The sequence below is a fragment of the Dryobates pubescens genome, chromosome 40 (assembly GCF_014839835.1).
Source record: "Dryobates pubescens isolate bDryPub1 chromosome 40, bDryPub1.pri, whole genome shotgun sequence".
Classification (NCBI taxonomy): Eukaryota; Metazoa; Chordata; class Aves; order Piciformes; family Picidae; genus Dryobates; species Dryobates pubescens.
In genome coordinates, this window is record NC_071651.1 from 357,888 (window position 1) to 379,218 (window position 21,331).

At 69.6% G+C, this 21,331-nt stretch overlaps 6 protein-coding genes across 7 annotated transcripts; 3 read left to right on the forward strand and 3 right to left on the reverse strand.

Annotated features, from left to right (window-relative positions):
* Nucleotides 1-3,016: 3,016 nt before the first annotated feature.
* Nucleotides 3,017-4,881, reverse strand: WNT1 (Wnt family member 1). The gene is made up of 4 exons (XM_054177417.1): nt 4,781-4,881; nt 4,288-4,541; nt 3,796-4,061; nt 3,017-3,522 (listed from the first exon to the last, which is right to left on the reverse strand). Exons 1-4 carry the CDS (start codon nt 4,879-4,881, stop codon nt 3,034-3,036), a joined length of 1,110 nt encoding a protein of 369 aa, XP_054033392.1. The 3' UTR covers nt 3,017-3,033.
* Nucleotides 4,882-6,836: 1,955 nt separating this feature from the next.
* Nucleotides 6,837-8,715, reverse strand: LOC128899102 (basic proline-rich protein-like). Its single transcript, XM_054177332.1, has 2 exons — nt 7,801-8,715; nt 6,837-7,427 (listed from the first exon to the last, which is right to left on the reverse strand). The coding sequence occupies exons 1-2, from the start codon at nt 8,713-8,715 to the stop codon at nt 6,837-6,839; spliced, it is 1,506 nt and encodes a 501-aa protein (XP_054033307.1).
* ARF3 (ADP ribosylation factor 3) lies at nt 7,806-11,016 on the forward strand. 2 transcript variants are annotated; one of them, XM_054177455.1, is made up of 5 exons: nt 7,806-7,903; nt 8,843-9,032; nt 9,374-9,484; nt 9,600-9,724; nt 10,812-11,016. In XM_054177455.1, exons 2-5 carry the CDS (start codon nt 8,885-8,887, stop codon nt 10,971-10,973), a joined length of 546 nt encoding a protein of 181 aa, XP_054033430.1. In that variant the 5' UTR covers nt 7,806-7,903; nt 8,843-8,884; the 3' UTR covers nt 10,974-11,016. The 2 variants fall into 2 exon arrangements, with proteins under 2 accessions (XP_054033430.1, XP_054033428.1); XM_054177453.1 differs by having other exon boundaries at nt 7,826-7,903; nt 8,821-9,032.
* Nucleotides 11,017-13,533: 2,517 nt separating this feature from the next.
* FKBP11 (FKBP prolyl isomerase 11) lies at nt 13,534-15,528 on the forward strand. The gene is made up of 6 exons (XM_054177450.1): nt 13,534-13,650; nt 14,086-14,151; nt 14,865-14,952; nt 15,037-15,070; nt 15,160-15,230; nt 15,304-15,528. Exons 1-6 carry the CDS (start codon nt 13,534-13,536, stop codon nt 15,519-15,521), a joined length of 594 nt encoding a protein of 197 aa, XP_054033425.1. The 3' UTR covers nt 15,522-15,528.
* Nucleotides 15,529-15,784: 256 nt separating this feature from the next.
* On the reverse strand, nt 15,785-18,062 carry CCDC65 (coiled-coil domain containing 65). Its single transcript, XM_054177334.1, has 8 exons — nt 17,859-18,062; nt 17,598-17,765; nt 17,357-17,526; nt 17,076-17,214; nt 16,766-16,963; nt 16,469-16,687; nt 16,243-16,395; nt 15,785-16,117 (listed from the first exon to the last, which is right to left on the reverse strand). Exons 1-8 carry the CDS (start codon nt 17,991-17,993, stop codon nt 15,785-15,787), a joined length of 1,515 nt encoding a protein of 504 aa, XP_054033309.1. The 5' UTR covers nt 17,994-18,062.
* A 453-nt stretch (nt 18,063-18,515) lies between these two features.
* On the forward strand, nt 18,516-21,213 carry RND1 (Rho family GTPase 1). Its single transcript, XM_054177448.1, has 5 exons — nt 18,516-18,675; nt 18,782-18,869; nt 20,172-20,281; nt 20,399-20,533; nt 20,631-21,213. The coding sequence occupies exons 1-5, from the start codon at nt 18,556-18,558 to the stop codon at nt 20,874-20,876; spliced, it is 699 nt and encodes a 232-aa protein (XP_054033423.1). The 5' UTR covers nt 18,516-18,555; the 3' UTR covers nt 20,877-21,213.
* Nucleotides 21,214-21,331: the final 118 nt, after the last annotated feature.

A 21,331-nucleotide genomic window follows, 5' to 3' on the forward strand; every position in this document is an offset into this window, starting at 1 on the left:
GGGTTGGGGGGGGGGGAAGGAAGGTTGGGGGGTGAGGGGGGGGAGGAGGTGAGGGGGAAAGGGTGGGGGGAATGGCCGGAGAAGAAGGGACGTGGGCCGGTGGCAACCAAAGGGAGGTTGGGGTGGGGGGTGCCAGGGGTTCGTGGGGCACGGGGTGGCGATGGTCACACACAGGTGGGTTGGGGCCTGGGCAGCTGGGCAGGGGGCTGTCCCTTTGTCCTGCACCTCTGGGAATGGCACTGTCCGTCTGTCCTGCCCTTCCGTGTACCCTCTTGGCTGCCTGTTCTGCGCCTGAGCGCGGTCCTGTCCCTCTGTCCTGCTCTTCTGTGGTCCTTCCTGTCCTCTCTGTCCCGCACCTCTAAGCATGACTCTGTCCCTCTGTCCTGTGCCCCTGGGCATGGCTCTGTCCATCCACCCTGTAGCTCTGGGCACTGCCCTGTCCCTCTGTCCTGCCCTCCTGTCCTGTCCTGCACCCCTGAGCATCACCCTGTCCCGTCCTGGAGCTTTGCACGCTGCCCCCCGCCCCTCTGTGCAGGTCCCCCGCTACCGCCCATCCCCACCGGGGGTGCCCAGCCCACACCAGGCACCTCCGGCAGCCACCCTCCAGCTGTCACCCAGCTTCCCAGATGTGCCAGGCTGGCTGGCACGGGGCTGGCACCGCCTCGTCCCTGGCCCTGGGCTGGCCCTGGGGCCGTGCGACAGCTATTTCCAGCTCCTGCCTCTATTTATCCAAGCCGGGGAGGTCCGCAGGCAGCGGCCAGGTGCCCAGCCGGTGCCTGGCAATCCCCCTGCCCCGTCTGGGGGTCGCGGCTGGTCAGCGGCGTGCAGGAAAAGCTGAGTAACAGAGGTGACTGATGAGGATGTCATTGTGGACACCCCTGCCAGGCCACCGCAGGAAAACAGCCACTTTCCATGCCCTCTGCCTGAGCAGAATTTAGCAGGCAGATAACTCCCGCGGGCGGGAGATGCCCGGAGGGTTATTTTTGGGGCTGTTGTTCCTTTTCCAGACGTTTTGGGGTTTTTGTTTGCCTTTCTTTTCTTTCTCGCCTTTCTCTAGTCGATTCCCCCACGCCAGGCTGTGTTTTTACCTTGGCACAGACAGCAGCCCCCCCCCCCCCCCCTGCCGCCCCCCCCTAGGGTTTTTTTCCTCCCCCCCCCCCCCCCCCCCGCTCCCTCCTCTCCCTCCTCTGGGTCTAAACATCAACTTTTCCACCAAGGGCTGGGGGATATTTTGGGTGGTGGCAGAGTCATCCTGCAGCCTTTGATGTCGTGGATCCCCTGGAGGGGGTGTGTGTGGGGGGCCCCCAGAGGTTCCCGAGTCTGGGGCAGCCCGGGGACACCCCCACCCCCCCATGCTGATGATGGGACTGGGGGTGCCCCAGGCAGGGTCAGTTCACTGCCCCTGTGCCAGGGCCAGGTTACCCACACCTGCCCCAGGGGTGCCTGCCCTAGGGGATGCCCACCCTGCTGGGACACCATCCCAGTGTCCTGGAGGGATGCCCTTCCCAGGGATGCCCCTCTTGGGGCCATGCCCACCCTAATAGGATGCTTATGCCAGGGGGAAACCCATCCCAGTCCCGTGGGATGTCCATCCCAGGGGAGAATCCATCCCGCGGGGGGGGTGCCCATCCTGGTGGGATGCCTGTCCCAAGGGGATGCCCTCCCTGCAGGATGCCAGTCCCAAGAGGATGCTTGATCAAAGGGGATGCCTGTGCCAGGGGGATGCCCTCTCTAGATAATGCCCATCCCAAGCGGGTGCCAGTGCCAGGGGGATGCCCTCCGTGCAGGATGCCCATCCCAGTGGCATACCCAATGCCATCAGGGCACCTGCCAGCTGCACCCCCACCTGACCACAGACCTTCTGCAGCTGCAGCCAGACCCCACGCACGGGCGTGGGGCTGCGTGTGGGGGCCAGCGGCCAGTCCTGCCCTGCCCTGGCCCCAGTCCCAGTAACCTCCATGCCCTCCTTGGCTCCCCTCCTCCCCCGGCGCCGAGGGGAGCCGTCAGCCCCGGCCGGGAGCGGTGATGAACGACGCTCATTCCCTGTCTGCCGTCTTGTACCTCCCGTGGCCGCTTCCAACGCCCGGCCCCGGCGGCACCAGCTCCGCCGCCCCGGCAAATTCCAGCGCCGGAGATGCCGCAGCCCAGATGCCATGGTGATGGGCGCCCCGGCCCCGGCGCTGGATGCCCCACGGCTGGGCTGGAGACTGGCACAGCGGGAGGAAGAAGGGGGTCTGCGGGGAGGGGAGGGCAGGGGAAAGGAGTGGAAGGCTGGACGGGCAGACGGACGGCTGGAGGTGAGCGGATGGAGAGGTGGTGGACGGACAGACGGAGGGGGAGCCAGCTGCCCAGCTCTGAAGCTCTGGGGGGGGGGGGAGGGGGGGAAACCATTGATCCCCTACCCCCCTCCATCCTTCCCAGCCTGTCCCCTCCCCTCTCCCAGCTCCCCAGGAATGACTTTGGGGCAGGACTGATAAAAATAAATCCTTTATTCCTCTCTAAGGGTTATCAGAGTCACCTGCAACGGAGCAGCAGCAGCATTAACAATAATTATTATTATCTTTAATTATTAAAAACAAACAAACAAATAAAAACAACAAACCAGGGCCTGGGGCCAACAAAGAGCAAGATGGGGAATGGGGGGAGGGGGGCGGGGGGGGGGGGGCGGCATCAAACCGTCCACAATAAATATTTTATTTACAGCGAGAAGGGGACCCCCACCCCCCCCTCCCCACCCCCCCACCCCCCTCCCCACCACCCCCCCAGAGCCGCAGCAGCCAAGGGGCCAAGCCAGGGGGGGTGCGTGGCACCAAGCCCCCCACCCGGGCCAGCTGCTGGCCCTGAGGCAGGACTACGCCGGAGGGGGGGGAGAGGGGGAGCGCGGGGGGGGGGCGTCCCCAAGGTGCAGCCAACGCACCCAACCCATGGGCATCTTCTTCAACCCAGCTGGGCGCCCGTCATGGGGGAGCGTCACGGACCCCCCTCGGGGCTGGGCAGGGTGGTCGCTGCGGGGGGGGGGCGGAGGTGGGGGTCTCACAGGCACTCGTGCAGCACCTGCGTGTTGGTGCAGTTGAGGCAGCTGACGTGGCAGCACCAGTGGAAGGTGCAGTTGCAGCGCTCGGTGACCCGCTGGGTCCGGGTGCGGTAGCCGCGGCCGCAGCACAGCAGCTCGCAGCCGTCCAGCCCCGGCGAGGAGCTGTTGCAGAAGCGCCCGGCGGTCCCGGCCGTCCCCATCTTCCCGCTGTAGGTGCAGAAGTTGGGGGACTTCTCGAAGTAGACGAGGTCGTGGGGGGAAGGGGGTTTGTGGGCCGGGTTCTCGGGCTCCAGGTGGTGCAGCTCCACCCTCGACGCCCGGTTGCTGCCCTTGTTGCCGTAGATGACGCGGGAGGCGCCGTCGAAGCGGTCCTTCAGCACGTCCCCGACGGCGCGGAAGGTCGGCAGCCGCATCCAGCAGGTGCGGACGGTGCAGGAGCCTGACATGCCGTGGCACTTGCACTCCTGCCGCATCTCCGAGAACACCGTCTGGGGAGGAAATAGATTAGGGACGGGCGGGAAACGTGAGCAGCTTGGGACCGACACCCCCCCCCCCCCGCCCCGAGGGACCCCCGTGCTCCTTCAGGCTCATTTCCCTGCGGCACAGCATCGGGCTCATCCCACCTACAGCCAGGTGGGAAACGCCTCCTGATGGGTCCCTATCCATGCATGGGCACAGGCTGAGGGGGCTCAGCGGCCATGCCCTTCCCTGCCACCTCCCCACCTCGCCCCCTCCTCCGTTGCTGCCCGCTGTGCCCTCACCATGCGCCCGGCCTCGTTGTTGTGCAGGTTCATGAGGAAGCGCAGGTCTCGACCCTTCTCGCTGGAGTCCACAAACTCCCTCCCAAAGAGCCGCCCGAAGTCGATGTTGTCACTGCAGCCCCCCCAGTGCCAGTCGGGCCCCCCGGGACCGCGGCGCCGATAGTCACAGGTGCAGGACTCGATGGAACCCTCCGAGCAGGACCGGGCCACCGAGTGCGTCACACCGGCGCTGGTGATGGCGAAGATGAAAGCTGTCTCCCGGCAGCCTGCAGAGGGGAGTGGGGCCTCAGGGTGCTGCCAGGGTTGGGGAGGGGGCGCCCACCGGCATCCCCCCACCCCAACCTGCAGCCATAACGGGCTGGGGATGGGCTGAGGGTCCGGTGATGCCCAGGGATGAACCAGAGGGGGTTGCTCCGCCAAGCATCCCAGCGCAGGGGCGCAACGGAGGGGATCTAGGGCAGCCCCTGCGACCGCCTCCCGCGGTGGGCTCACCCCGGTTGACGATCTTGCCGAAGATGTTGGGGCCCTGGGAGGTTGGACAGTTCCAGCGGCGGTTGCGGAACTGCCACTTGCACTCCTTGATGGCCGTCTGGAGGCCGGAGCTGACACTGTGCAGGATGCCAGGGTTCTGCCGGATCAGTTTGCGCTGCTTGCGGCTCAGCAGCTGCAGGCTGGGGTCCAGCACCAGCTGCACGTTCTTGGAGTCGGTCAGCAGGTTGGTGGAGGAGGCCACGTTGATGATGCCCCTGCGGCACAGACGGTGCCCGCGGTCACCACCGAGGGGTCCCCAGCATCCCCAACTCAAACCCCCTCCTGGCGCACTGGGGCCTCGCTTCTCCTCCTCTCCCCCACCTCAGCATCATCCCACCCGGGGCGGGGGTCGCACCTGCACACCCCACAGCCGGCTACGGGGCCGCTGCTGCTCTCCTGCTGTCAGCCCCAACTCCCCACAGCCCTACCCCGGTGCCGGTACCGGCGGACTCACCACCACCGGCCGCTGTTGTTGACCGCCAGAGTGTTCGAGAGGGAGGAGAGGGCCAGAGCCCAGAGCGCCCGCAGCGCCAGCCCCAGCGCGGCCGCTCGCATGGCTCCGGCCCCGCCGGCCCCGGCTGAGTGCGCGGGCGAGCGCCCGCCCGGTATTTATGGTGCCGCGGAGCCCCCGGCCCGGCCGCTACATCCACGCGTGTTTCCGGACGCGCGGGGCGCGGGCGGCTCTGGTGAAGGGGGGACGCGAGGAGCGCCGGCCGGCCGGCCGGGCTGGCACCGGCAACGGCACCGGGCTGCAGCCGGTGCTTTGGGTAGCAGTGTCGGGAGCGCGGCGCCCGGTGCTCTCCGTCCGGTTCCAGGAGCGCGGCGTCGGGCGGTCTGTGAGCAGTGCCCAGTGCCCGGTGCCCGGCTGTCCCTGCACGATACTCGGTGCTTGGTGCCCGGTGCCGCTGCTCGACTGCCCGTATCTGGTCCCTGGTGCCCGGTGCTCTGCAGTCTCTGCGTGATACCCGACGCCGATGTTCCCCAGTCCGTGCACGGTGCTCGGTACCGGTACTTGCTGACTGTTGCCGGTGCTCTGTGCCCGGTGCCGGTACTCGGTGACTCCCCGGGGAGATGACTCGTCTGGACTCGGTGCGGCGGGTGCGCAGCGCTCAGCACCCGGCAGCATCTTCCAGTCCCTTCCCTCTTATAGGGGCGGCGCAGAGGGTCCCCATGGGCCGGTCCCGCCGAGCGGGGCCTCCCCGCGCCCTCGCCCTAACAATGGGGAGCGGCGGAGCCGCGGCACCTCTTATGGGGCGGCGGGATCGGCGGCGCCGGGCCTGTCCGTCACGGCCCGGATTAGCCCGGCGGGTGGCTGCGCCCCGGCCCCGTGCCCAGACCGGGAGGGGGGGATCACCCGGCTGCCGCCCCTCGCCCTCCCCCACTGCCCCGCGCACACGCTTTGCCGGTACCGGCACCGGCAGCCCGGCGCGGCCCGGGACAGCTCCTGGCGTAAGGAGGAGAAAATCCCGGAATAACCCGGGACGGCCTGGGACAGTTCCGGGCGTACGGCGGAGAGCGGGGGACGAGGATAGCCCGGGATCTCCCGGGACAGCCCGGGGCGCACGGGGGAGTGGAATGACGGGATATCCCGGGTAGCCCCGGACGCACGGGAGTGGCAGAGTCCCGGGACAGCCCGCCCGGAGAGGACACTCCCAGGACAGCCCGGGGATGCCGTCCCGGGACCCTCGGGTTTAGTTATGGGGGGCACGGGACGCGAAGCCCCCCAGGACGCGGGACAGTCGGGGCTGTGCGTGGCACACGCCGGTGCCAGTCCAGAGTCCCCGGACCCCTTTCGTCCAGGCCGCCGCCTGTACACGTCCGTGCCCGGTGCGACCGGGTGGCCGCATCCTCTCGCGGGCCAGGATGGCTGAGGATAAGGCTCGACCACCGGCCCAGCACCCCGGGCCCCCCGCGAACGTGCCCATGGGTGCGAGCAACACGGTCCCGCACATCCCCCCTGCCCCTGGGCACCTGCTCAGGGCCGGTCCCGAGTGGCGGAGGGGCAGAGGACGGGGGGGGAGAGGGCAGGGGGTGCCCAAGGCAGAGCCGGTGCTGACCCACGTCTCGGTGGGGACGAGGGTCTGTCGCTGCCGTCCCCCCACCCGGAGCTGGGGTGTGAAGTCCCTGGTGCGGGGCGAGCTGAGCACACGTTGTGGCGGGGTTTTGGGGGGGTGTAATCCCCCCGCCTCGGTTTCCCCGGACTAGTCATGCGGGGCCGGATTAGCCCCGCTCCCCGTCACGGCCCGGGGACGCCGCTCACGGTTTCAATTCAAGGACGGACAAAAGACCGGCGGCAGCGGCGGTGTGTGTGTGGGGGGCGCCTCGCACCGGCCCCTCGCCTGCCCCCGGCCCCCAAAATCCCCCAGTCGGGAGGTGCCCCGGGCCGCCCCGGAGACTACTCCAGGACGACAGCTCCCGCCCCCTCGCCCCTCCACGCCCCGGTTCTCGGCCGGGCCAAGCGGTGTCCGCGCCCTCGGGCCGCCGCCCCGTCGGGGCTCCCGGGGCTGAGGTCAGCGGCCGCGGGGAGGCCCCGGGGTGCGGCCGGGAGGGCCCTGCCCGGGGATATGCCACCAGCGGCGGAGCCCAAACGCGACCCCCCTCCCGGTTCTCATTCCGGGACCCTCCCGGGTGTCCCCGTTCCCCCTCGGACCCACTGCCCGCTCCCCCACCCCTTCCGCTGCCTCGTCAGACCCCCCACCCCCCACCCCGGCGTCGCCGCTTCCCCCCATATCCCCTCTGGTGCCCCGGGAAGAGGCGCAGGCGACGTTCGGGACCCTCTCCCCGGTCCCGGGGTGTCCGCTGGAGCTCTGCAGCGTGGGGAGGCTGCCGCAGCCGTCGGGGTGACCGGTGCTGCTGGTGCCCCCGGTGCTGCCGGTGCCCCCGGAAGCAGCCGCCCTTACCTGCCCCGGGCAGAGGGGGACGTCCCGTCCCGCCGCACCGAGCCGGGATGAACGGACGGAGACCGGGACAGCCGGGGAGGTTCGGGAGCCTGGGTTGCCCCACGCCCCCTGACAGCCCCTGCCCGGCCCGTGACCAGCGGGACGGGCTCGGTACCGCCGGTACCGTACTGGGCCAGGGCGGGGGGCTCCAGCTCGGCCCCTCTGCGGGGGAGGGTCATCCTCGGGACCCCTATGCGGTTATTGGGGTCCCCGCCCCACCGGGGAAGAACAAGTGACATACCCCCCCCCTCCCGCCCGCCATAGCCACCCCCGGACGGCGTTCTACCTGGTGAGGGGGGTACCGGGACCCCCCCCTTAACCTCCCCCCCCCCCTCCGGGTGCAGCCCCCCCGGCACTGCTGCAGCCGCTGCCGTGGGTACGGCTCTCCGCTCTCGCGAGCTCGGCGCCCCCAGTCCCCGCCAGCGCCCCCGGGCCCGGTGCGGGGTTTGCGGGGGGGGGGGGGGGGGGCGGGAAACGGCGCGGGAGGGGGGGGGGCGGGGGAAGCGCGGAGCCGGCGGGGGGGGGACACACACACCGGGAGCTCTCGCGAGAGCGGCGTGATCGGGGCCTCCGCTTCCGGCGGCGGGAGCGGTGCAGAGTCAGCTGCGGGCGGGGGGCGCCACCGGCACCGGTACCAGGTGCGGGGGGGGGGCGGGGGGGTGTCCGCAGCGGGCGGGGGGTGGGCATCGGGGCGCTGAGCATCGGCCTGGGGCGCTGCGGCTGGGGGCACCGCATCGGGGTGGGGAGGGGGTGTGCGGCGGGTTTGGGGGTGCCCGGTGGGTGCATCGGGGGTGCTGAGCACCGGCGAGGGGGGGAAGCGTTGAGCCTTGCGGGGGGCAGCGCAGCGGAGGGGAAGGGGACGGTGAGGTGTAGCGGGAGGGGCCCGGGGGGGCGGGCAGCGCCCGTGGGGCGGTGCGGCGGGCGGGGGCGAGGGGCGATGCGGCGCGGGGGGGGGTGGGGGGTGGCCGTGATCTGGGGGTGCGCTGCAGTGCCGGGGGAGGGGGCTCTGCGTTGGAAGGGCACAGCGAGAGCGGGGGGCGGAGGAGGGGGTGATGCTGCGGGCTGAGGGGGCAGGAAATTCGGGGGGCGTCGCGCCGAGGGGCAGAGATGGGGGGGGCCGGGGGCGGGCGGCAGCCCACGGGCGGGAGGGGCGAGCTGTGGTGCCGTGGGGAACGGCCGCCGGGGAGGCTGCAGGACCGGGGAGGGGGCCACACAAGCACCGGCTAGGGGGCGCAGGGGGGGGATTGTCGAGGCCCTGAGGCGGGGGGTGGGGGGTGGGGTGGGCGGGCTGTGCGCCCCCCGGGGTGGGCTGGGATCCGTGCCTCAGTTTCCCTCGGGCGCAGAGCCGGCGCTTGTAGGGTGCAAAGCGAGTGGGGGGCACACCCCCCCCCCCCAGCACAGCCCCACTCCACGGGATGCACGGCCCCCCCGGGTCCCCCCGGGAGGACATTGTGATCAGTTCCCGCCCCCCTCCCTCCCCCCCCCCGGCTTACAGGGAATCCCCGCGGCTCCCCCCCCCTCCCCCCAGGTTCTCAGGGCCCCTTCCCCCGCCCAGCACCTGCCCCCTGCCCCCGCAGGATCCGGCCTCGCCTGCGGACGGAGCCAGCGCCGCCGTCACCATGGGCAACATCTTCGGGAACCTGCTGAAGAGCCTCATCGGCAAGAAGGAGATGAGGATCCTGATGGTGGGGCTGGATGCCGCCGGCAAGACAACCATCCTCTACAAGCTGAAGCTGGGGGAGATCGTCACCACCATCCCCACCATAGGTGTGCAGGCGCCGGGAGGGGGCCGCCCACGGGCGGTGGAGGCCGGGGCGGGGGGATGGGGGTGGGGGTGGGGGGTAGGGAGGGACCTTTCCCCACCGAGGCTCTTTGGCAAGGCACTGCTGCCCCCCACGTGCCTCGGTTTCCCCTTCCCCGCCGCCGTCCCTGCTCTGGAGGCTTTCAAGCCCCATCTGGATGTGCTCCTGTGGGAGCTGTGCTGGATTCTGTGGTCCTGCCCTGGCGGGGGGGGGGTGTGGGGAGGTGGGGGTGGGGGTGGGGAGGGGTTGGCCTGGATGACCTTCAGGGGTCCCTTCCAAGCCCCTAACATCCTCTGCTCCCTGCAGGGTTCAACGTGGAGACAGTGGAGTACAAGAACATCAGCTTCACCGTGTGGGACGTGGGTGGGCAGGACAAGATCAGACCCCTCTGGAGGCATTACTTCCAAAACACCCAGGGTAGGTATCCCCCCCCCCCAGCACCCCCAGCCCCTGGGGGCACAGCGGGGGTGAAGTGGGCAGCAGGGGGAGGGGAGCCAGTGGTGCCCACTCGCTGCCCACTCGCTGTGCCCAGGGCTGATCTTCGTGGTGGACAGCAACGACCGGGAGCGGGTGAACGAGGCCCGGGAGGAGCTGATGAGGATGCTGGCAGAGGATGAGCTGAGGGACGCCGTCCTCCTCGTCTTTGCCAACAAGCAGGTGGGTCAGGGGGCACCTGGGGCACGTGCCCAGGGCCTTGAGGTGGGTGTCTGGGTGCCTGTGATGGAGGATGCCCATCCCCGGGGTGGCAGGACCGTGCCCATCCCCACGGTGCAGGGCTGGTGTCTCTCATCCCCCTGGCAGCCCTCTGCTCCTCTCAGTGGTGCCAGGAGGGTGCCCATCCCCATGGTGCAGGGCTGGTGTCTCTCAACCCCTGGCAGCCCTCTGCTCCTCTCAGTGGTGCCAGGAGGGTGCCCATCCCCATGGTGCAGGGCTGGTGTCTCTCATCCCCCTGGCAGCCCTCTGCTCCTCTCAGTGGTGCCAGGAGGGTGCCCATCCCCATGGTGCAGGGCTGGTGTCTCTCATCCCCCTGGCAGCCCTCTGCTCCTCTCTGTGGTGCCAGGAGGGTGCCCATCCCCATGGTGCAGGGCTGGTGTCTCTCATCCCCCCTGGCAGCCCTCTGCTCCTCTCAGTGGTGCCAGGAGGGTGCCCATCCCCACGGTGCAGGGCTGGTGTCTCTCATCCCCCTGGCAGCCCTCTGCTCCTCTCAGTGGTGCCAGCAGGGTGCCCATCCCCACGGTGCAGGGCTGGTGTCTCTCAACCCCCTGGCAGCCCTCTGCTCCTCTCAGTGGTGCCAGGAGGGTGCCCATGCCCACGGTGCAGGGCTGGTGTCTCTCATCCCCCTGGCAGCCCTCTGCTCCTCTCAGTGGTGCCAGGAGGGTGCCCATCCCCAAGGGGTCAGGGCTGGTGTCTCTCATCCCCCTGGCAGCCCTCTGTTCCTCTCAGTGGTGCCAGGAGGGTGCCCATCCCCACGGGGTCAGGGCTGGTGTCTCTCAACCCCTGGCAGCCCTCTGCTCCTCTCAGTGGTGCCAGGAGGGTGCCCATCCCCACGGTGCAGGGCTGGTGTCTCTCATCCCCCTGGCAGCCCTCTGCTCCTCTCAGTGGTGCCAGCAGGGTGCCCAACCCCACGGCTGCCATCAGCCTCCCCTTCCCCGCCGGCCCGGCGTGCCGCGGCGGGGTGCCAGCCCTCCGTGGGTGCCGGGGGGGGGCGGGGGCATGACCCCCTTTGCTCTCTGCCCCCCGCCAGGACCTGCCCAACGCCATGAACGCCGCGGAGATCACAGACAAGCTGGGGCTGCACTCCCTGCGCCACCGCAATTGGTACATCCAGGCCACCTGTGCCACCAGCGGGGATGGGCTCTACGAGGGCCTCGACTGGCTCGCCAACCAGCTCAAGAACAAGAAGTGAGCTGGCACAGCCCTGGCCCTGCCCCCTGCCCCCCACCCCGCCTTCCCCCCAGGCCCCCTCCCCGCCCCGGTTGGGGTCTCTTTGGCTTTCTTCTGGCACCGGTTGCTGTGGGGTTTCCTCTTCGCCTTTTCTCTTTGGGGGTCCCCTGGGTTCCCCCTCAGGGTCTCCTGTGTGCGTGCGTGGAAGTGTTGGCTCCAGCTGACCCACCCGGGGGGGGGGGGGGGGGGGGGGGGGGGGCGGGCAGAGCCCTGCCAGGGGAGGTGGCTGAGGGCTGGAGTGGGGGGAGGAGGGGGCTGGGGGGAAGGGGGAGGCCACCTTGCCAGGGCCGTGCCAGGGCCCCCCCCCGCCCCGATCCCCTTGCATGTCCCTGCGCCCCCTCGATGCCTTCCTCTGGACCAAACGTGGGGGCAGCAGCAGCGCCTCGGGGGGGGGCATTTGGGACCATACACCCTCCCCCCCCAGCCCCAGCCCCCTCCCTCCCCCCCATTCCCAGCCCCGTGGGCCTCCCCCTCTTCCCCCCAAGGGGGTCCCACATGTCCCTGACCCTCGCCCCCCCTAAAGTCACTTTGAGGCAGGTCTCCTCCCCGCAGCGCAGCTCCTCTGGGGGGGAGGCACAGGGCTGCTGGGAGCCCCCCACGGTCCCTGTCCGTCCCCCCCCCCCCCCCCCCCCCCCCCCCCCCCTCACCCCCCCCCCCCCCCCCAAGCTGTGCCTCCTCCCAACCCTGGCTGCCTGCACCCTGACCCGATGCCAGCATAGTGATTGTATGTCCCTGCCCCTCACGGACGGACGGACAGATGGCCCTGTACTGTACCCCCCACCTCTGCCCCCCCCCCACCTTGGCACCGTATTTATACCCCCCCCCCTCCTCCCCCCCCTCCCTGGTCTGTGCTTGGTGTGAAGTGTTGCTGCGGCTCTGCCCTGTCTGGGGACCTGTGTCCTCGCCCCCTCCCCTCTCCCCACGCCTCAGAAGGTGGGTGACCCCCTCCCCCCCCCCCCCCTCCAGACATCCCTCCCCCCCCCCCCCTTGGATATTAAACTTGTTTTATGTAGCACTGCCCCCACAGCTTTTCTTCTGCAGCCTCACAGCCCCCCCCCCCCCCCCCCAGCCTAGCGTGGGGGTCCTGCGGGCGGGACGGTGATGGACAGCCCCGGGCTGGGTTTAATTAGAAAGAGCTTAGTGAGGGTGAGGAGGGGAGGGGAGGGGAGGGGGAGTTGGTGGGTGGGTGAGGGGGGGCACACACACACACCACACCCCCCACTTCCCAGGCTCATCTTCAGGGGAATATTGGATGAAATGGTAAATCCCATTAGTGCTAATCCCAGCGCCAGGCTGTGGGGACGGTGCCAGGGCTGGGGTGGGCGCAAGTGGGGCTCAGTTTCCACGCCCCCCCCCCCACCCGGTGTCAACCTCCCTCCCTTCCAGGGGTCCAGCCCGGTCCCTGTGTCCCCCTCTGGGTTGGATTTGGGGGGGCTGGGGGCTGTTTGCCTCCATGAGCCCCCTCCTGTCATGGTGACACCGAGCCTGGGGTGCAGCTGGGTGGTTGTTGCCCCCCCCAAGGCTGCTGCCCTGTGCTGGTGATGCTGAGCCCTGATGCGGTGCTGGATGGATGCTGAGCTCCTCCTGGCGGGGGGGGGGGGACACCGGGCTGGGGGTAACCAGGGCTCCCCAGTGGGCTGAGGGCTGGTCCCAGGACGTGGCTTTGTCTGGCAGGGGCCAGCCCGGCGCTGACCTGCTGGCCCTAATCCCATTAGCCCCCCCCGGCCGCCAGCCCGGCACCGGCATCCCCCACCCCTCGGCAACCGGGGCTGGTATGTGGGTGCGCCGGTGGGGCCGGCGTGCCGATGCCGTCGTCCAGGAGCCGCACCGGGGCCTGCGCCGGCACTGTCGCCGACCGGGCCACCACCGCCGCCACCACCGGAGCCGCCACCACTACCGGCGCTAACGCCGTTGCCGCCGTGGCCCCCTCCTCCCTCCCGAGCTGGGGCTGCTCCCCGGCCCCGCGCTCCTCCTTCTGCCATGGGGCCTCCGGTGCCCCCCCAGGAACAGGGACGTGGGGGGCCCTGGGGTGGAGCTGCAGCCCAGCCCCGGGCACCCTCTGCCCCCAGCTGGGGAGGGTCTGGGTTGCCCTCGTCCTGCGCGGCAGGGGGGTCCGGGGGGGGGGGTCCGTGCTGGGGTGCCCGGGGAAGGGATGCTCTGCCCCCGCTGGGTGCTGGGTGCCGCTGGGTGCCGTTTGCGCCAGCATTTGCTGCCTCCTGCCGGCACCGGATCCTGCCGGTGCCGGTACAAGAGGCGCAGCACCCAGCTGGGGCTCTCGTCGCGACCCTTCCCCCCTAGCCCCTCTCCGAACCCCCCCGTCCGGGGTGGGCAGGGGCGGCCGTCTCAGCCTGAGACCACTGGGGCGGACGGACGGAGGCTCCGGCCGCCCCGACGGCGTGCGGTGTCCCGGGGACCCGTCCCGGTGCTGGCGGGGGCGGGGCCGGAGGGGCGGGGCCCGGGGGCCGGGCTGGGGCGGGCGGGGCGGTCCCGGTACCTCCGCCGCCGCCGTCGCCAGCCCGGCCATGCCGTCCCCCGTCGCGCTGCTCTTCCTGGCGCTGCTGCTGCCGCCGCTGCCCGCCGCCGCCGCCGCCGAGAGCGAAACCGAAAGCGGAGCCCGGGCCCTGCGGCTGGAGACGCTCGTGAGCCCCGGGGGGAACGGGGGGGAACCGGGACCGCGCGGCGAGCACCGGGCATCGGGGGCCTCCGTTGGCCCCCTTGGGCGGGGGGCTGGGGCCGAAGGGAGGGACACCGGCGAGGCGGCGGGGGAGCAGAGCACCGGCGGGACGTTGTTGTCCGGGTGGGTGGTGCGGGAGGGCACCGGGAAGCCCAGCCTTGGGGGGAGGGGGTCCCGGGGCACCGGGAGGACCGGGCTGCAGAGGCGGACTACGGGGAGGACCGAGCAGCGGAGAGGGAGCACCGGGAGGCGGAGGGAGGCACCGGGAGGAACTTGGGGGTGTCCGGAGCTCAGGCAGCGCTCCTGGGAGCTGCGAGCGCCGGGGGCGTGCAGGGACCCTGAGGCTGGGGGGGGCGGGGGGGGGGTCCCGTCCCGGTCTCCCGGTGACCTCCCGTTGCAGGTGGCTCCCCCCGAGGGCTGCACGGAGCTGTCGGCGCCGGGGGACACGGTGCACATCCACTACACGGTGCGGGGGGGCGGCGGCAGGAACACGTCAGCACTGAGCTCCCAACCGCGGCCCGGGCGCGGCGGGCGGGGGCAGCCCGGGCACGGCCGGGGAGGCCCGGGGCTGGCACCGGGGTGGGCACAAGGGTGGTACTAGGGTGGCACAGGGCTGACCCTCGGCCGGCATCGGGGTGGGCATGGAGGTGGCACCAGACCGACGCTGGGACGGCGCTGGGACAGGCACAGGGACAGCACTGGAGTGGGCATAGGGATGGCACTGGGATGGGCATGGTGGCACCTCCAGGAAAGGCCCTGGGTGGCACCTGGATTGTCACAGGGATGGCACAAGGACTGGCATGGAGGCAGCCCCAGCATAGACATGGGCTGGCACTGGGACCAGCATGGAGAGTACCCTAGGATGACCCTGGCACCAGGAGTGGGGGTGCCCTCAGGGTGGCACTTAGGAGTCTGGCACTGGCAGTGGGGGTGCCCTCAGGAGCCTGGGAGTGGGGGTGCCCTCGGGGTGGCACTAGGAGTCTGGCACTGGCAGTGGGGGTGCCCTCGGGGTGGCACTAGGAGCCTGGCACTGGCAGTGGGGGTGCCCTCGGGGTGGCACTAGGTTTAGCAGCCTGGCACCGGGATCAGCAGCAGGGTGGCAGTGGGGCCACGGGGGGGACAGCCCTGGGGCAGAAGGGGTGCCATGGCTGTGGGTGAGCACTGCCTGTGCCCCCCCAGGGCAGCCTGGAGGATGGCAGAGTCATCGACAGCTCTCTGAGCAGGGACCCCCTCCAGGTGGAGCTGGGCAAGCGCCAGGTCATCCCCGGTGAGTGAGGGGCTGGGGGGCACCGGGGGGGTGCCACCAGGGTCTGGCCAGGCCTTACCCCTTCCCCTCCTCCTCTCCTTGCAGGCCTGGAGCAGAGTCTGCTGGACATGTGTGTGGGGTAAGGCTGGCAGCAGGGGGGGTGGGCAGTGGGCTGGGGGCGGTCCGGCCCCGCTTGGCACCGGTGCCAAGAGGCTCTGACCGCTGCAGGGAGAAGCGGAGAGCCATCATCCCCCCACACCTGGCCTATGGCAAGAGGGGCTCCCCCCCTACCATCCCAGGTGAGTGCAGCCCCGGGGGGGGTGTTGGGGGGGCCTCTGGGGGGGTCCCCACTCAAGGCTGTGCTCCCCCCAGGCGACGCAGTGCTGCGCTTCGAGGTGGAGCTGGTAGGGCTGTCCCGGGCCAGCTACTGGCAGAGGGTGGTGAACGAGGCTGTGCCCCTGCTGTGCCTGGGGCTGGTGCCAGCCCTGCTGGGGCTCATTGGCTACCACCTCTACCGCAAGGCCAGCAGCCCCAAGCCCTCCAAGAAGAAGCTCAAGGAGGAGAAGAGGAACAAAGCCAAAAAGAAATAAAAGCTTCCCCTTGGCATCTGTGGCTGCTTTGTGCCCAGCCCTGGGCAGGGGGGTGGGGGGCACAGAGCAGCAGGAGGGAGCTGGGGGGCAGTGCCCAGCTCGTGTCAGAGCCTCTGCTGCTTGCTGTGTCCCGGGAATGACTCCAGAGCACATTTTGGGGAGGGGGGCACAGTTTAGCTCTTCTCTGTCCCCTCTGAGCAGTCCCAGTGTCTGGGGTGTCCCCAGGTGCCACGTAGGGTGCCCAGGTCCGCAGGGGAGGATTCTCAGCTGGTGCCAGCAGAGCTGTGGGTGCAGTCCAGGCTTCTGTCCCCTCTCAGGAGGCTGTTGGGATGTCCATCACCCTGGTGACCTGGTGCAGAGTCCCTCCCAGCATGGGGCAAGTCCCTGGGGATGTGCTGGGTGGTGAGGAGGGGGTTGGGCTCGCCTGGCACCTCCTGCTTGCCCGAGATCCCTGCCAGGTACTGCCCAAGCAGCTCCCTCAGCTGCTGGTTCCTCTTCCTCAGGGCCTCCTGCTCCCGGCCCAGGGCCTGCACCTCCAGCTTGGCCTTGTTGAAGCGCTGCCAGAAGAGCTCCAGCCCCACATAGTCCTGCAAGGCCTGGCAGAGAGGCAGGGAGAGAGGGTGGGGAGGGGTCCCCAGCCTGCCCCCCGTGCCAGCTGGGCTGTAGCCAGGGTCAGATCTCCCCTCTGGCAGCCTTTGGAACCCTGCTGCTGCCACCTCACCTGGGCCAGGGGCTCTGTGGGAGTCTCCTCAAGGACTCGTTGGGCATCCTGCTGCTCTGCCTCTGCCAGTGAGGAGCAGTAGAAGGGCAAAACCTTCTCCTCCTCTGTCTGCAGCCTGCGGCACATCTCGGCCAGCCTCAGGACACGCTGGGCCTGGGGGGGAGGGGTGTGAGTGAGGGCAGGGTGTGAAGGGACAGTGGCACCCCCCCTGGCGCCCTCCCCTCACCTTCTCCACCACCTTCCTAAGTGTCTTCAGGGCAGTGTTGCTCTGCAGGATGAGCCTGGCCAGGTCCCCACGGGCCTTGGTCCTGGCCTGGTTCATTTTGCTCTGGAGCTCCAGGAGCTTCTTGAAGACTCTTTCCTTCTCCTCCTGCCCCTGCTGGCTCTGCTCCTCGCCCTCCAAGCGCTGAGCTGCAAGCTGGCCCTTGGTGGCTGTCACCAAGTCCTGGGGACAGGCAAAATGTGAGCAGAGAGGGGCTGGGGATGTGCTGCTTCCACAGCCAGCCCTGTGCCCTGCCACCACCTGGAGCTTCTTCAGCTTCTTGGTCTGCATTGTGATGTCCCTGGAGGTCTTCTGGTCCTTCTTCTTCAGTGCCTTCAAAGCCACCTTTGGGTGCTCGCTGGCTTCTGCATAGCTCTGTGCTGCCCCCTGGAACTTCTCCCAGAGGGCCTCCAGCTTGTTGGTCACCTGTGCATGGCTGTACTGCTTCTCCAACAGGCTCTGGGGACAGACACAGGGGGCTGGGTGAACAACCACCACCACCTGACCCTCGCTGTGTGCTCTGCTCACAAGGCCTGAAAGGCTCCCGGCCGGCCCCTGCCCCTGCCCCTGCCTTGTTCTTCAGCTCAGCCTGGGCACTCTGGAAGTTCTGCTCAGCCTCTTGGTAGTTCCTGGTGTAATTCTGCTCCGTGGCCAGCACCATGTCCTGCAGGAAGCAGCTCTCTCTCTCGTGCTGCTCCAGGATGGTTGTCCTGGGGCAGACAGGAGGGAGCTGCAGCCAGAGGCAAACTGCTGCGGCCCTGACCGGGCTGTGAGAGGGCTCAGCCCCCGGACAGGGCGGCCAGCAGGTGCCACTGCTGTCCCTCTTCCCCTCTCCCCTTCAAGCTCCTGTACCTCTCAGCCTCAAACTCCACCTTCAGGGCCTCCAGCTGGGCCTCATAGCCCTCCTGCAGGCACCTCAGGCGGCAGCGCTGGAGCTGCAGCAGGCAGTCGATGTTGTGCAGGTGGCTGCGCAGTGCCTGAGCCTGCTGCTCCTCTGCCTCCTCCAGGTCTGTGACCAAGGACTGCAGGGGGGTGGGGGGGTGTCAGAGGTGGGCCCTGGCACCATCCCCACCCCACCAAGCCCCCTGCTCACCTCGATGACGGTGTCCTTGCCGTCCATCACCCGTGCAAAGGTCTGGCTGAGGATCTCGATGTCCTGCTGCAGCTCCCTGTGCTTGGCCTCCCGCAGCACCGCTCGCCACTGTGCCTTCAGCTTGTGGAGGTTCAGGGCGCTGCTGTGCCTCTCCTTGGCCAGCTTGTCCTGCGGGGGGCGGGTACGAGTGATGGGAGGGGGACAGGGAGCATGTGGAGAAACCCACTGCCAACCCCCCCCCCCCCCTCCCCCGCCACGCACCTTCAGGAACCGGCTGAGCAGCTCCCTCTTAGTCTTGGCCGCTTGCTCCTCGGCCAGCGCCTGTTTCTCCAGCAGCAGGAGCTCGTCCTCGGCTGCCATGGGGGCTGCTGCCTCCGGGCGCTTCTTCAGCGGCATGGCGGCTGGGCCCGGGCACACGGTGTGAGAAGAAGAGGGAGATACCCGAGGTCCCAGCCGCGGCCTTGCCGTTCCCCCCTGCTCACCGCTGCCTCCTTTGCTTGAGGTGCTCCCAAGACCTCACTGCTTTGCGGTACCCCCAGGTTCCGTGGCCTCCGCACCCTTCTGGTTGTTCTCCCCGCCTCCTCTCAACTTGGGCCTCCCGCTCCCCTCATCCCGGTACCGATCGTGGCCTCCCGGTACCCTGGAACTCAGCGGCCGGCGTCGGGGGGACCGGTGGGGTCCCCTAGCAACCGCCACTTCCGGTCTGGGGCGGGAGCAAGGCTCTACTTCCGTCCGCTCGCAGCCAGGCGCCCCCTAGCGTGGAGGAGCAGCCTTGCACCCAAAGGAACGGCGCCTGGCGGTCCCCCGCTTCTCTGCCATTGGCCGGCGCGCTGGCAGCTGCGGCGGCGATTGGCCGGGCCCGGCGCCGGCAGGGTATATAAGGGCGCTGCGGCGGCGGGGCGCAGGGCTGGCGGGCGGGCAGCAGGCGGTGTGGGCCGCGCTCGGCGCAGCCGCTGCCATGCGGGAACGGAGGTCGGTACCGGCCGCTCCGGCCCGCTGTAAGCTGGTGCTGGTGGGCGACGTGCAGTGCGGCAAGACGGCCATGCTGCAGGTGCTGGCTAAGGATTGCTACCCCGAGGTGAGGCCGGGGTCGGGACCGAGCAAAGGGGTACCGGTAACAGGACAGAGGCAGTACCGGGGACCGGCAGCGGGACCAGGCGCTGACGCTCTCGGTGCCGTTGCAGACGTACGTGCCCACCGTGTTTGAGAACTACACGGCGTGTCTGGCCAGCGAGGAGCAGCGGGTGGAGCTGAGCCTCTGGGACACCTCCGGTACCGGGGGCGGTGGGGGGTGTGTGTGTGGGTCCCCTGCGGTACCGGGGAAGAGAGAAGCCCTAACCCCGGTGGGGAGCGATGGGGGCGCTTGATGGGGGGAGGTGGCCTGAGGTCTTGGGGAGGAAGGGGAGACACAGGACAGGCCTGGGATTTGGGGGGGGGGTGCTGCAGGGGGGCTACAATGGGGGCGGTGGGGTCCTTGCAGCGGAGGCGGGGGTCGCTGGTGCCCGCAGTGGGGGGCACCTGGGGGTGGTTGGGTCAGGATTGAGGGGGGCAGGCCCCTGGGGCCGGGGGACGTGGTGGGGGTGCGGGAGTGCGGGGTCTGCCTGCCAGCTAGGGAATCCCTGGAGACTGGCTCTGGGGAGAGCACCCAGGCACAAAGTGGGGGGGACACGGGGCTGACCCCCTTCTTAGAGGGGTTCCTCACGCTAGTATGAGCACCCCCTTAGGTAGGGTACGGGATTCTGACACCCCCGCCGCCCCCGTACCCCCCTCGCCGGGGCTGCCTTAAAATGATGGGGAGGGGGGCGGGTGGTGATGGTGACATCCTGATGTTGCCCTTCCCTGGGCACCCCTGAAGGGGTTGGGGTAGAGGAGAGCGGGGCCGGGGGGGCCGGGGCAGCCCTGCCTTGGTGCTGCAGTGTCCCCCCTCCGTCAGAGGGGGGGTCCCCGCCGCCCGCGGTCCCCGCGTTGCTATGGCGATGCGCTGGCGCAGCCTCTTTGCTATTCCGTGCACGGAGCGTCTGGGCTGCAAAACCCCTCCGAGGCCTTTCGGGGTCGGGGCGGCGAGGGAGGGGGCCACGCCAGCCACCCCCGCACCCGTAGGGGCACCCCTCTGCCCCCCCTGCACCCCTATGCACCGCCTCCCCCCCCCCGCCCGCCCTGCTCTCCCCAGTGCGGTGCTGGTGGCCGCAGCTCCCCAGGGACCCCATGGGGGTGGCAACGCCCCCTCTCTGTGTACCACCTGCCCCCCCCCGCCCCGACACACCCCCTCCTGCTGGGGGGGGGGTTGGGGTTCCCCAGGATGGGGGGGGGTGGGGGTGGCTGTTACATAAACACCGCGGGATCTATTTCCTGCTGCCTGGCTGGGCTATGGCGACGTCAGTGCCTCGCAGGGAGCAGAGGTGGCGTTTTGCGGGGGGGGGGCTCTAGAGCTTTATGCCCCCCACCCCAGGTAGAAAAGGGGTTGGATCTCACTGCAAACAACACCTGCCCGGGGGGGGGGGGGGGGGGCTGGATCTCATGAGGAGGGGGGTGCCCCGCAGTGACACCTCTTCCCCCCCCCCCCCCCCCCCCCAGGCTCCCCCTACTATGACAACGTTCGACCCCTCTGCTACAGCGACTCGGATGCTGTCCTGCTCTGCTTCGACATCAGCCGACCCGAGACCCTCGACAGCGCCTCCAAGAAGGTGAAGGCTGGTGGGGGAGGGAACCCTTCTGGGTGAGGAGAGGACAGTTTTGGGGTTCCCCCCTTGCACTGACAGCGTCTCCATTTCCCTTCCCCCCCCCCCCCCCCAACCCCGCAGTGGAAGACGGAGATCCAGGACTACTGCCCCAACACGAGGGTGCTGCTCATCGGCTGCAAGACAGATCTCCGGACGGACCTGAGCACCCTCATGGAGCTGTCCCACCAGAAGCAGGCCCCCATCTCCTACGAGCAGGTCGGGGTGGGGGGGGGAGGGTGGCGGGAGGGTCCCCTCCCCTTGGGGGGGTGGGCTTGTGGGGGTGGCGCTGTCCTGACGCGGGGTCGGGTTGCAGGGCTGCGCCGCCGCCCGGCAGCTGGGAGCGGAGAGCTACTTGGAGTGTTCTGCCTTCACCTCGGAGAAGAGCGTCCACAGCATCTTCCGGACCGTGTCCGGCATCTGCCTCAGCAGAGCCCCCCTGCAGCCCCCCAAGAGCCCCCCACGCAGCCTTTCCAAGAGACTCCTGCACCTGCCCAGCCGCTCTGAGCTCATCTCCTCTGCCTTCAAGAAGGAAAAGGCAAAAAGCTGCTCCGTCATGTGAAGGGGGACACACGAATGCCTCCCCCCTCCCACACGCACCACGAAGCCCCCAGCCCCCCTCTGAGGCCCCAGCGTGGGGTTGGGGAGTCGGATAGGGCCCTGCAGCCCCCTCCCCAAGGAGGATGGGGAGGTGCCTGCTGCCCTCCCGTCACGTACTTGACCCCCTGCCAGCCCCCATCCTGGGGAGTAACCCCCATGGAGCTGCTATGGGTGGGGGTCTGGAGGAGGACCACGGGAGGGGGCTTGACAGCTGCTCCCCAACCCTGGGTGGGGCTCATCTATGGACTCATCTTCTCCCTCCACCTCATCCCTCATCTGCTGCTTGACCCTGGAGGGGAGGGGGGGAGGCGTTTTATGGACTGTCTCGTGGGGGGTGGGGGTGTCTGTTCCATGGTGTTATTAAAAAGCTTATTTATTATCAGAAATACAACACCCACCCACGTGCAGCGGGTGCCT